At 42.3% G+C, this 13,425-nt stretch overlaps 1 protein-coding gene across 7 annotated transcripts in view; it reads left to right on the top strand.

Moving 5' to 3' along the window:
- usp32 (ubiquitin specific peptidase 32) overlaps positions 1-13,425 on the top strand; it is a 49,578-nt gene that overhangs the window by 31,709 nt on the left and 4,444 nt on the right. For 4 of the 7 annotated variants that reach the window (XM_058633535.1, XM_058633534.1, XM_058633533.1 and 1 more), the window contains exons 17-33: positions 3,781-3,935; positions 4,669-4,750; positions 4,889-4,963; positions 5,424-5,562; positions 5,644-5,749; positions 6,392-6,565; positions 7,579-7,753; positions 7,847-7,998; positions 8,905-9,016; positions 9,126-9,325; positions 9,509-9,693; positions 10,412-10,498; positions 10,977-11,097; positions 12,071-12,262; positions 12,367-12,592; positions 12,738-13,192; positions 13,278-13,370. In XM_058633535.1, the coding sequence (XP_058489518.1) occupies positions 3,781-3,935; positions 4,669-4,750; positions 4,889-4,963; positions 5,424-5,562; positions 5,644-5,749; positions 6,392-6,565; positions 7,579-7,753; positions 7,847-7,998; positions 8,905-9,016; positions 9,126-9,325; positions 9,509-9,693; positions 10,412-10,498; positions 10,977-11,097; positions 12,071-12,262; positions 12,367-12,592; positions 12,738-13,192; positions 13,278-13,370 (2,729 nt within the window). Of the gene's footprint in view, positions 1-3,777; positions 3,936-4,668; positions 4,751-4,888; positions 4,964-5,423; positions 5,563-5,643; positions 5,750-6,391; positions 6,566-7,578; positions 7,754-7,846; positions 7,999-8,904; positions 9,017-9,125; positions 9,326-9,508; positions 9,694-10,411; positions 10,499-10,976; positions 11,098-12,070; positions 12,263-12,366; positions 12,593-12,737; positions 13,193-13,277; positions 13,371-13,425 lie in introns of all 7 variants that reach the window. The other 3 variants (XM_058633528.1, XM_058633531.1, XM_058633532.1) reach the window with 1 other exon arrangement.

Genomic DNA, 13,425 nt, shown 5'->3' with positions numbered 1-13,425 from the left:
TTTGTCACCAGTCCAACAGGACACAGTCACAACAGCTGCAACTGCCCTGGTGGACTTTGCTTCCGGGCTTACAAACATTGTGCTCTTTAGCCTCTTCATAAACAGCATATCTTTCTCTCTTCTCTCTTTTACCAAATGTTTCCTCAATTTAGACACATTACACAGTTCGGCTTTGCATGCTGTATCAGAAAAGCGTTGTCTGAGTGGAGTGTATCCACACTTGCAACCGGCTTTCTCCTCCTCGTCCGCTTTGTATGCACTGAAGAAGATGCAGAAGTGACATAATCTCACTTGGAGTTGACTTTACTCTCATGAGGCACTGAAATTTGGCACTTGTGTAATTGGCGTATACTCTTTTTTTGCCTTTATTTGAATATAAATAGTCTATAGACAGGAAACAGTGACAAAGTCAGGGAGAGACTTGCAAAGTCTTAAAATTTCCCTCGGTCTGGGAGTTGAACCAGTGAACAGGTGCTTAAGGCAAATGTGCTAGTAATATGTGGTATGGTACACATCCTATGTTATACCCCCACACCAGTTGATATAACATGAATCAGTACTGTGGAGTACAGACATATTTAGGTCATTATCATTAAAATACACAGATTGGTTTTGGACTAACACACACACGGTTTGCTGATGTACAGAATGACTTTAAAATTGAGTCTTGTTCTCCCTCAAAACATTTTTTTAATAACGGCACATAATTGACGAAGGCAAATTCCAAAACATGAACTCGCCTTTTATGTCAATTGGGTTTGTTTCTTGTGAAAACAACAGCACTGTTGCTGAAATTCTCATCGGCTCAGATGGAAATAGCAACGATCTCTGAAGTACTGTCATCATCACCAACATGACATTATCCCTCTTTAGACCTGCACAGACCAGTGTGTGGTTACAATGATAAACATTCAAAGTTAGTGAGCAATTTTGAAGGTCACGTTAAGCTTCTGTAGTAACACTATAGTAAAAGACACACAGGCAACAAATAACTGCAGTGTTTTGGTGATTAGTCTGAACTCATGGAAGTGTAGAGGAGTGGAGTGCTTGGTCCATGTTGGCAGCCAATACTGTCAGTTTGAAGTGTCAGAAGGAGAATAATAGGTTCTAAATTTCACTTGTATGATCATGGACATGCAAGAGCTTGTGATTTTTTGTTAATTAAAGTATCATGTCTGTGTAACATTCCCCATCTGTTTACCCCAACAACTGCAGCTGGTAATTAATACATTTTCTAAGAAAAATGGGTTTAATTATGGAAGTTTCTCAGTTCATCCCTTACATTAATCACTCTTCTCGCTTCAGTAATAACGAGATGTAGTAATTATAATAGAATGTAGAAAGACATGCAGTATTACATGATGCAGACAACAAGCATATCCATCCATCCATCCGTTTTCTAGGGTCGCGGGGGGAGCTGTGCCAATCTCAGCTGACATAGGGCGATAGGGCGGGGTACACCCTGGACAGTTTGCCAGTCCATCACAGGGCCAACCATCCACTCTCACATTCAGTGTCCAATTTATCTAATCTCCATATTGCATGTTTTTGAACTGTGGGAGGAAGCCGGAGAAAACCCACGCAAAACCCTGATCTTCTTGCTGCAAAGGCAAGAGCGCTAACCACTACACCAACCGTGTGGTCCACAACAAGCATATTTGACTGCAAAATATAAATAAGGCCGGAACATTGCTGAGCATTCATTTCCTGGTTCATTGTTTGATTTAGTCCGTCTACTGTAGGCTCCACTAGCAAACGAGCAATTCACTACGTACTCACAGTGGAAATGTTACACACACGACTAACCATTACTCACAATGCAGACTTTACATTGTTTAGTGTCATCCCTTTGTTTGATGTCTCCATGGATGTTATAAACAAGGTTACTGTAAAAAAATAGAGAAAAGAAACAAGATAATAAAACATGAAGCAGAGTCATACAGTGTTGCTTCAGTATAATCAGGTTGGAGATGGCATCAGCACTCGGCGTTATAGCTCTGGTCCCAATCAAGTCAGCATATCAGCTTTCAGGCCACAGACCTGAGTCCCCACAGGAGCTGTGGCTTCCATCATGACTCATACTCTGTCTCATAGCTTGTCATTGCTGGGCTTTGAAGCTGCAGTAGTCGGGATCATTAGAGAATGTAGTCGATTGTTGTGTCTCACCCCCTGGTTGTTAAAAATACGTTTTGTACAAAAGTCTTTTGTCCTTTGTAGATTTTCTCAACCAGAAGTTCAATAGTTAAGGATCAACAACAGAAAACCATGTTTTTACATTCGCGACAAAGTAGTTATGTGTCAATAACTTAAGGAATCTCTAACAAAGATAATAACCAAATAAATAAAATGGGGGCTGTTGCTTAAAAAAGCCACTTGTATCAGTCTGCTGTTAAGTCAGGCTACAGAGAAACACTCACTGGTGACACAAATGTCCCTGAGATGCACTGATATTACCCCTAACGACGTGGGGAATCGTTGTCCATGAACTTTCCACCAGTCAACAGGTTTAGAACCAGAGAAGGAAAGTATTTTTTACTCCTGTTTTACTGCTGTTAGATGTAATTGAATTATTGGTCCCCCAAGAGAAACAGCATTGCCTGAGTTGTGGCTGTAGCAGTGCTATGCCCTGGTGAATGTGCACCAGACCGCTCCTCTCACCTCGTAATTTATTTCCCTGCTATTTGACTTCTTTTTCTGCTAATTTACGTTAGTACTTTGGTTGGTACACATACTACTGCTGATATAAATCTTAATTGAAAGGTATGGACAAATGACTCACAAAAGAAGCGGAACCGACATTGGTTGGTTAATTAAATAATACATTTTTAGTCTTATTGGCAATTAATCACATTTAATATTTATACTATTATTTCCAATGCTGCAATAGCAACCTTTCCGCTGATGCTGCTTTCCAAGTCAGAAAAAAACATGAATCCAAATGTATCCCAGGCTAACCATTATAAGTCCTTGTTAGTAATACCAGTTGATAAGAACACTCTACATGGTTTTTGCACACACCAACAGTGTAGCAACATGTCCACAGATAAAATTGAACAGTACTATGTCCATCACTAATTTACTGTGAAACTATTAAGACAGAAGTAACAGTAAAAGTACCCAAGTAACTGAGTTCTTAGAGTTGGAAATTTGACTTGCAACAACTGGAACGCACCACGAAGGTATGCACAACTGGAAATCACAACAAAAACTAAATAAAGTGTCAAGACATATATAATGAAAATATATAAAAATATCTACAATTTCTCCCAGATAACCTGAGGCAACAGTGAACTGTTGAAACTTAAAAAGCAATTGATGTTTCATTTTGAGTTATAATTGAATGGTAAGTCTGTGATGACGGATGAGGTGTTTTGATTTACTTTGTACAATTTAAAAAAAATCTGATATCAAGATCATGAATTTAATCAGTGATCAATGTCAATGAAGAGTTTGTATTGATTTAACAGGACTAATATTGATTGGTTTGCATTTGATTTAATCCAATCTAAGTCCGCTGAGTTGATTGACCAATTACAATTGCACTGACTGATAAAATGGCCCTTTCTTGCTGCTTCCTTACAACTAATCCTCAGTCAACTGAACGCTGCTGTTAGTGTTTTAAGAGGCAGTTTGCATCTTAAAGCTTTGTGCAGAACACCATGATTGTGGATGCCATAGCAATCAAATCAGTTTCATGCTCACATTTGAGGTATAATGACTTGAATCGAGACTGTTTTAAAAGGTTTCAAAATGCCGTGCGTCGCTCTTACAACCCAGCAGGTTCTGTGCCATCACCTAACGCTCCTCTGAAGAGGGTGTTGGCATACACCGGCTGCTTCAGCCGAATGGCCACGATCAAGGACATCCACTTCTACCTATCCCAGAGACTTCGCATCAAAGAGGAGGACATGAGACTCTGGCTCTACATCAGTGAGGTGGGCCACAAAGCTGTCACACCACTCTCTGTTAATTGTACGCAGTGTTTTTTCATCTGCTGGACTCAATGTCATGTATTTGTCAGCCAATATTTGATAAAAACACTTTTCAAGGATGTTGGTAATTTATGGTCATTGAGGGGTTTGCAAAGGTCAGTCTCTATCCTCTCATAGTCCGAACTTGGTCACTTATAGCAACAGCTACAGTTTCCCCACTCCCTCACAAACCAGTTTTCTGGTTTCACTTTGTATCTGCTAATCTGAATTATCACAGCATACAAGGGCCTCAGTGTAACTCTGTGGCAGGGGCCAGCTGATAATATAGTCTCATTGCACTAATTCCAAAGACCGATACAGGGCTATGAAATAATACAGTTCAAATGTCTCAGCCTGAGGCATGTGACCCGTTTGTCTGATTGCTAATGCTTCTGTCAGGTGCCCACCCAATGTGAAATGTAAAATAATGCCAGTCTTTACCTTAGATATTACATGTTCTGATTTAAAAAGCTATGACAAATACAAATTGAATTGACAATAAAATAAATAAATAATGTTGCATAGGAGTAAATGGCAAATTCCAGGAGCCCCAAAAGTCCCAGACGTGTTAGATATTTACCAACTGGTTTGTGCTAACTTTTAGTGTTACCTATATGGCAAATACAGCCATGGCTAATGGTACTTTTAAAAATTAAAATGATGACTAGTTTCGGCATGTGTTCTGATTGTTGTGCAGAACTACCTCACCCTCCTAGATGATGAAGATCACACACTGGAGAGTCTGAAGGTCCACGATGAGCAGCAGCTAGTTATTGAAGGTAAGAAAATATATTCTATTACATTTATCTCATGAATTACTAAACTTTCTTACAATTTCTAACTTTGATGTTGGGCATTCTGAGGACTGGCATTTGAAAGTTGGAGCAACATGGTTTTTAATGACTCTTCTTCCACAGTGAGGAACAAAGACATGAGCTGGCCTGAGGAAATGTCTTTCATTGCCAACAGCAGTAAGATGGACAGACACAAAGGTAACACAAACAGACACTTATACTTTTACATTAGTTCCTTCCTTGAGGAGCTGAGCGGAGTTGAGTTTGGTAGAAGGGGTCCTGCTGGCACCTGGTGGTCAACTACCTGCCAAGGGTCTGGAGAAGGAACATTAGAGGTGCAGCCCACCATCATAGTACTAAAACAAAACAGTCCTCCCAGAATCACCCTTGACTTATTCATATAGTTATGTGATGTCCTGTGACATGTGCTCATGTTAAATCACTACCACTTGCATGATGGCCTAGTTGGAAGCAGGATTATGTTTTTGTCGCCATTGCAATTACTTTTTCTCTATTTTTTGTGTGTAAGAGGGGGGAGGATGTTTTTTTTCCTGGGTTATTATTCTGTATTCCTTTTAACATCATGAACCAGCAGCCGTGAATAGTGTTTGTCAGTTATTTGTTATTCTGATCCCATGTTTTTACCCTCTTTGACCAGTTCCTACAGAGAAAGGAGCCACTGGTCTCAGTAACCTTGGCAACACCTGCTTCATGAACTCCAGTATCCAGTGTGTGAGCAACACCAAGCCTCTCACAGAGTACTTCATCTCAGGGAAACACCTCTATGAGCTCAACAGGTGTTTTACAAGTGTATATTTTACACGTCTGGCCACCATTGTGGTGAACTTGTGATTTTAACCAGCCTGTGTTTTTAACAGAACCAACCCCATTGGGATGCGAGGTCACATGGCCAAGTGTTATGGTGACCTGGTGATGGAGCTGTGGAGTGGCACTCAGAAGAACGTGGCTCCGCTCAAACTCAGAGTGAGCAGTCTCATGACATGTTTATACATTTGAGTGGTTCTAGTTGTTCTGCCATTCGCAGCATTTTATTAGTTTCTGCTCAATCTCTGCTGTTGTGTTTAGTTCACCCTGTGTGATCTACAGCCTGACGATCTGGTCACAGATCAGTTCTGCCACACGAAGCCGATCATCCCTAATTAGCTTGTTGTTGTGGGTCAGCAGTTGCTACTTTTGAAGCTGGACATTTGATCTGAATCTGTGATAACTCCAGCCATTCCAGCCAATCACAGAACAGGACAGGGTAACAGTCACTGACACCTGAACAGGAAAACAACACTCGATTCATTAGAGAAAAGGAGGGGCAGAAAGAAAAGAGAAAAAAAAAGCTGAGTACAAACTCAGTGGTTGAACTGTAGATATGAAACAATACAAAATGAAGTCTAATTTCAAGTAATATTCCCTGTGTCACGTATCACAGGTTTTTTGACCACATGTGTTTGTGTTTGTGAAGTGGCTCTTCCTGCTGAAAGATCATAGTATATATACTCCATCGCTTGTCACTCATGCAGTGTGAACTCATGACGGCTTCAAAGAACTGTGATCTGGGCTAAAGCTAAAGGACATGATTATGTCATATTCATGGTGTCATTATCTTCTCTCCAGTGGACGATAGCAAAGTACGCCCCGCGCTTCAATGGTTTCCAGCAGCAGGACTCTCAGGAGCTGCTGGCCTTCCTGTTGGACGGTCTCCATGAAGATCTAAACCGAGTCCATGAGAAACCCTATGTGGAGCTGAAGGACAGTGATGGCCGGCCCGACTGGGAGGTGGCCTCTGAGGTCAGTCACTCCACTGATCACATACTCACTGATCACAAAAGTTCCAGGGTAGTAAGAATGAACACATGTAGGATGGAAGTGTTGAGATTCTCATTGTAACCTCCTCCTTAGTGTGTTTGTAAGTGTGTCAAAGTAAACATTACCAAACATCTGAGTAGCTGGACAACATATTGGAGCATTTAGCTTCACCGCCTTCATACATGATGACATTTTTGAGTTTTGTGTTCAAGCTTCCCTCCAACTTGCAAAAAAACCCAAAACTAAAAAAGTTTCTGCAGTTTAATTGTATTTTATGCAGCAGCAGACATTTTTGATTTATTAACTCAGGTGCAGGATAGAGGATGAAGAAGTGTAAAAGCCAAATAGGTGGGATTGGCCCCTCGGGCTCTAAAGCCATTGTTAGACATGAACTCTGGAAAATATCCAGGAGATAGTGTGCTGTTATGATCAGTTTATGGGTCCTATGTGACGAATCCAGCAGTCTGAGTCAGAGCAAGAGAACTCTCTGAAACATTCAGGTGAGAGACGGATCGAACATGCAGGAGATCAGGAAACTTACCCACTCATTCTGTGTGAATTATCCAAATCGGTCCCTGCTGTGTTCTCATGCTGCCTCATTATACAGAGTAATGATTAAGAGAAGTTCAGTAGAACACTAGGAGTTACTTTTGTGGAAATTTGTGCTCTCACATACAGCCTCTCCTGACAATTTCTGGAGCATGTCCGGACTTACTGTAAGTGCATCTCTGAAAGTGGCTTAAGTATCAGACCTCTCTAAATCAGCTGAGTATTTTGCCCTCGTCTCCTTGGAGGTATTCTGAGGTAATGAGCTGTTATATCCGCTAGTGTCCGCTCAGAAAGTCAGAGGATGTGAACCGAGCAGTCAATACAGTCAACTGAGCTTTCTTTTAAACTGGTAATGTAGCTCTATTGATGTTCTGTTTGTCCTGAGGGAAGGGATTTGCAGGATTAATGGTGTGTGATCCTTCTAGTCACTTTATGTGTGTCTCTAGGCATGGGAGAACCACCTGCGCAGGAACCGTTCCATTGTGGTGGACCTCTTCCACGGCCAACTCAAGTCCCAGGTGAAATGTAAGACGTGCGGCCACATCAGCGCTCGCTTTGACCCTTTCAACTTCCTGTCTCTGCCTTTGCCCATGGACAGCTCCATGCATCTGGAGATCACTGGTGAGACTGGAGGACAGGCGCTAAGGTTCTGAATGTGAATCTTAACAATGTGATCAATTCTGAATTCTGGTGTTTGTTGATGTGTGTTTGTAGTCATTAAGCTGGATGGCTCCACACCTGTGCGCTATGGCTTGAGGCTGAATATGGATGAGAAATACACAGGACTGAAGAAACAGCTGAGCGAACTGTGCAGTCTGAAGCCAGAGCAGATCCTTCTGGCTGAGGTCCACAACTCCAACATCAAGGTACCGAGACTCGCACACTGCACTACTGATCTCACAAACATATGTCTGTAAACACAGCAGGTAAAGACATCATTATCAGGGCAATACAGCACAATTGAATATTGAAGAAAAACGGTTTAAACTTTTTTTTTTTTTTTTTTTTTCCATTATAAGCTTGACTGACTCTTACAAGGTGTAACATCGCCTCTTATAGTTGTTCAGGATGTTCTTGTCTGTGTAGTGCAGCCGTTCAGGAATCCTTTTCACATCAATTCACCATTCTCCTGCTCTCAGCTTCTTCTTTGGACAGTTACATTTTCCTCACAATACATTTCCCCCTGTGTTCCCGTGGTATCAAACAATAGGTCAATAGTGTATTAGTGTTGTACAAGCAAAAAGTAGGGAAGGCTGTAAAAATAGTGGTTCCAGCTAACATTTCCACTGTTGTGAATGTCAGACATAGACATAGCAAGACATAGCAATTCAAGGGTGGATGGTGTGTAAGTCAATAAAGAACCAGAAATAATTATAACATATGTTCTGCAGTAATATGAGGGTTCATAGAGTATGAGCTCTGCAGGAGGTATAGTGCACTGGTTGTGTATCAGCATCCCACAGTGGTCTATTCAAACAGGTTAGACACAAGAGAATCTGTTTTCTGATACACCCACATGTTTTTATGTGGGTGTATGTGATTTGCAGTGTTTGTTAGCTTTGATATTTGTCAATTATTAACTACTGACCTGGTAGGGAGTGTGCAACATTATTTTTCCTGGGTCGTAATGTGCACATGTCACATTTCTACACTGTTTGTTACTAATCTCTGTGTACGTTAGCCTTTTACTGCATGATTAGCATGACGCTGACTGTTAATGTTAGAAACAGAGTGTGATTCTGCAGACTGATGTACGGATTCCATGTGTGCAGAACTTCCCTCAGGACAACCAGAAGGTTCGTCTGTCAGTAAACGGTTTCCTGTGTGCTTTTGAGGTCCCGGTGCCAGGTTCACCAACATCACTGACCTCCCCCACACTGACAGGTGAGCTCAGCCACTCACTTTTCTGTGTTTGCATGAACCATACATCTGTCTGATATACACAGTTGCATTCACTATTTCCTTCTGAACTTCCTCTCCTCCACTTTATAAGACGTCACTCCTGTAGCTAACGGCTCAGCTCCTAATGGTCATCTGGACAATAAGCCCTGCCTCATTCCTAACGGTGGGCCCAGCATGATGGTTCCCTGCAGCTCAGAGATAACTGTTGGCAGTGCGGTCACTAACGGACACATCACACCAGTGCAGGAAAGCCCCTTTATTGGATACATCATTGCTATGCACAGAAAGATGGTGAGAATGGACGTCATTTAAACGTTTTATCTTTTAAATTTTCTCTACCATGAAAAATGATTTAGACTACACAAATATCATCCACAGCTTAATGTAACAGCTGCTTTGCCTGTTAGTTGAGAATTAGCAGGAAATGGTTCCTGGCTGAGTCCTTGCTCTTACATGTAATTTGTCCATTTCCAGATGCGTACAGAGCTGTACTTCCTATCATCTCAGAAGAACCGGCCCAGTCTGTTCGGCATGCCCCTCATAGTTCCCTGCACTGTCCACACCAGTAAGAAAGACCTGTACGATGCTGTGTGGATCCAAGTGTCCCGACTGGCCAGCCCACTGCCCCCACAGGAAGCAAGCAACCACGCCCAGGACTGGTACGCTAACATTCGACAAAGCTCTGGGGTTTTTGAAACTTTCACAGAGTCGAGTTTTGGAAATGTCGTTGGTTCTGAAAAAAAAAACAAACTCTGGAGTTCTTTTTAATGTGGATGAGCAGAAATATAGTGATCCAGATCACCTCCAAATATTTTTATTTCTTCCTTGCTCAATAACCAACATACCCAGATCCTATCTTTACTTAGCCTAACCTGTTTGGTGAAGTTAATAATATCTCACGCCCATGTTTGTTGTTGGGTTTTATAAGTCTCAACTACCAGCAGTGAATACAAGTGACAATCATGAAATATATTAAATAAAAAAAAAAAACACTATGTTGTTTTAGGTTCCAGGACAGCATGCTGCCAGTGAGTTTGTACAGTGACATGATTCATAGAACTTGAACCATGGTCCAGTATATGATCAGAACAGCATCCCTAGTAACGGTCTGTATATAGGTTGTTTAATTTTGTGACTGACCCATTTGGATCTAGTAATCAATCAAGTTATGAAGCAAAGACCTGGACCATAGCAAATCTAATGCCTGATTCATTTCTGCCACTTTTGTTGTATTCTTGACTTAACACAGTAAACAAAGACAATCTGTGTAGTGCGATTAACACTTTCATATGACATCTTCACGGACGGTATAAGCAAAATTAAGTTGGAAAATAAGTCAATTCTTCATTCTCTCTCTTCCTCACCACTAACCTGCAGTGATGACAGTATGGGCTACCAGTATCCCTTCACTTTACGGGTCGTGGGTAAAGATGGCAATTCGTGTGCCTGGTGTCCCTGGTACAGGTAAGACACATATTTCTTACAGCATAAGGAGTAACTTTTCTGCTACTGTTGAGATATTCTCTATATTTTAGTGTATACTTTAAGATGTAAGAGTGTATACTATAGGTATGTATAGTTCTTCAATAAATGTACTTTTAAGAGGTTTCCACCAGTAATCTCCTCATTACTGCTTGATGATGGTTATTGGTCATTGAGAAAGTGGTATATACTACACATCTGAAGCAAGTATCTCTTAATAGTTGCTTATAATGCTTCTAAAATGCACGTAAATAGACGTAGAAGTAGTTAGTGGAACATATTGCATCTCAGAATAAAATCTATAGAAATCCTGTCTTTCTTGTACAAACGTAGATCAGAATGATTTCATTTAGGTTTTTTTCCATTTTTTCAGGAACATAAATACAGTATTAGTTTCCAGATGTTTGTTGCTGAAGTCAGTTTATGAGCAGCTGCTGCATCTGTGTGTCTGTGTCTCCAGGTTCTGTCGAGGCTGTACAATAGAATGCTCAGAGGACAGAGCTTCTGTTGGGAATGCTTACATAGCTGTGGACTGGGACCCCACTGCCCTGCACCTCCGCTACCAGACCTCCCAGGAGAGGGTGAGACACACACACACACACACACGTTTGCATAGCATTCGTAGTGAGGACATTCATTGACATAATGCATTCCCTAGCCCCTAACCCTAAAACCAGGTCTTAACCCTGAAAAGCCATTTTTAGGGGTACAATACAAGAACAAACACACACACACATACACACACACCTTTATTAAAGACGGACACTAATCCCTACCATTTCTAATTTTAGTCTTGACCACTTTTTCCAATTGAATAAGCTGTTCCTGATTGTCTGACTGGTCTGACTGGTCTGAGGTCAAAGGCACAGTGACACTGACCCCATATTTTAGACCTGGTGTTACCACACAAACCACATTCAGAGGTGGTCAGGGATGCATGTGGCCAAATTCATTTGCCTGTGTGAACCTAAATCCATCCTTGAATTAAAGACAGCCTCCTCATCTTAATTCCTCTGACCCGTTGCAGTTTCTCACTGAACTGGAAGGATTTTTTTTTTTATTATTTATGAAAACCTCCCTAAAATGAATGCTGATGAACAAAAGTTACTGTTTTTATAATGGTCAAAATCATATGCCCCTCCTACTTTCATGCTAATCTGTCCAATTTAACATAAGCACTTTCGCTCTCTCTCACTTAAACACATTGTCAACAGATAGATCTATGCTCACACTGGTTATATACTGTACATGTATGTATTTATAATCTGGTGTTTGCAAACAAGATGTAACAAGATCTGTGTGTATTTGCTTACAGTGCAGGGAAGTTACATTACACAAGTGCTCACAGGAAACATATTCTATTCAGGGCACGTGTTGATGCCAGGTGTGAAGAGATCAATTGAACTCCACTTGTCCACTTGTGATAGGATCTGGGGCCACAGTGTCACAGTTTTGACCATAACTCACAAACACATGTCCTTCACTGCACTGTCACATAAGAACCATCAAGCATCTTCACTTCAGTCCTATGACTACATCGTGTTCTGCCTGCAGATCGTGGAGGAGCACTGCAGTGTGGAGCAGTCTCGCCGGGCCCAGGCTGAGCCCATCAGCTTGGACAGCTGTCTGAAGGCCTTCACCAGTGAGGAGGAGCTGGGAGAGGACGAGCTCTACTATTGCTCCAAGTGCAAGACCCATCGACTGGCCACAAAGAAACTAGATCTCTGGAGGCTGCCACCCATTCTGGTCAGTGAAACGCTCCTACAACTGTGTCACACCTGAGCTTGTGTTGTTGTTGTTTTTGTGCGTAGAGAAAATAAAAAACAGTACTTGATGCATCTCCTCACCAGATTGTCCACCTCAAGCGCTTCCAGTTCGTTAATGGTCGCTGGATCAAATCCCAGAAGATTGTCAAGTTCCCACGGGAGAACTTTGACCCTGGCGCCTTCCTGGCTCCCAGAGACCTAGAGCAGCACTGCCTCCACTCCCGCAGTGAGAGCGAGGATCTGCTCAGGGTTGGAGAAGACAATCTGTCCTCTATCTCTGCCCCCGCTGGCTTCTGCAACCTCCCCAAAGGTACCACATGATGTTCAATATTCTGTATGTTTGGAGATGCCTGGAGAGTGCGACATACTGTAAAATAAAACAAACTATGTTTTAACAACACGAATGAGCAGAACACTTTGTCACCAAGCTGTGTCTCCCTGTGGTTCCTCAACAGCCTCCCCCGCCTCTAGCAGGAAGTCGGCACCTTCTCTCAGTCGGACCAGCAGCCCCTCCAGTAGCCCAAAGAGCAACAGCGGTGGCCGTAGGCCCGGCCGGCTACGTCTGCCTCAGCTGGGCAGCAGACACCGCCTCTCTAACAGCAAAGAGAGCCTGGATGGAGCTACTAATCCTGAGGCTGAGCCACGGGAGAGTGCACCACAGGTGGACACAGAGGGGAGCACATTAGCAGGGGCGACGGGCCTTACTGGTTCAGGAGAGGCCATCATGTCTGAGTCACTGTGCAGCACGGAGGCGTCAAGCAGCCACTGTGATGTGGTCCTGATGAACGGTGACAGCAACGGGCTGAGCTCAGACTGCAGCACTGAGAGCTGCATGGATCCTGACAACTCGCTGCTACAGCACAGAGACAACATGTGTCTGGAGGCCGTCTACAACCTCTATGCAATATCAGTAAGTCACCGTCATGCAGGTGGTTGATTTAATGGGCTCTCAGTTTGAAACACATGGAGTCATTTGGTGTGGTTTATCTCCTCAGTGTCATTCAGGAATCATGGGAGGAGGCCACTATGTGACATATGCCAAAAACCCCAATGAGAAGTGGTACTGTTACAATGACAGCAGCTGTAAGGTAAGACACAGTCACAGTTCCTGTGCTTGTATTTAATAGGGATCTTATTAAGAGA

Source organism: Solea solea, chromosome 7 (assembly GCF_958295425.1).
Source record: "Solea solea chromosome 7, fSolSol10.1, whole genome shotgun sequence".
NCBI classification, from domain to species: domain Eukaryota; kingdom Metazoa; phylum Chordata; class Actinopteri; order Pleuronectiformes; family Soleidae; genus Solea; species Solea solea.
Note: the sequence above shows the minus strand (reverse complement) of the source record. Positions and strands in the feature narration are given on the sequence as shown.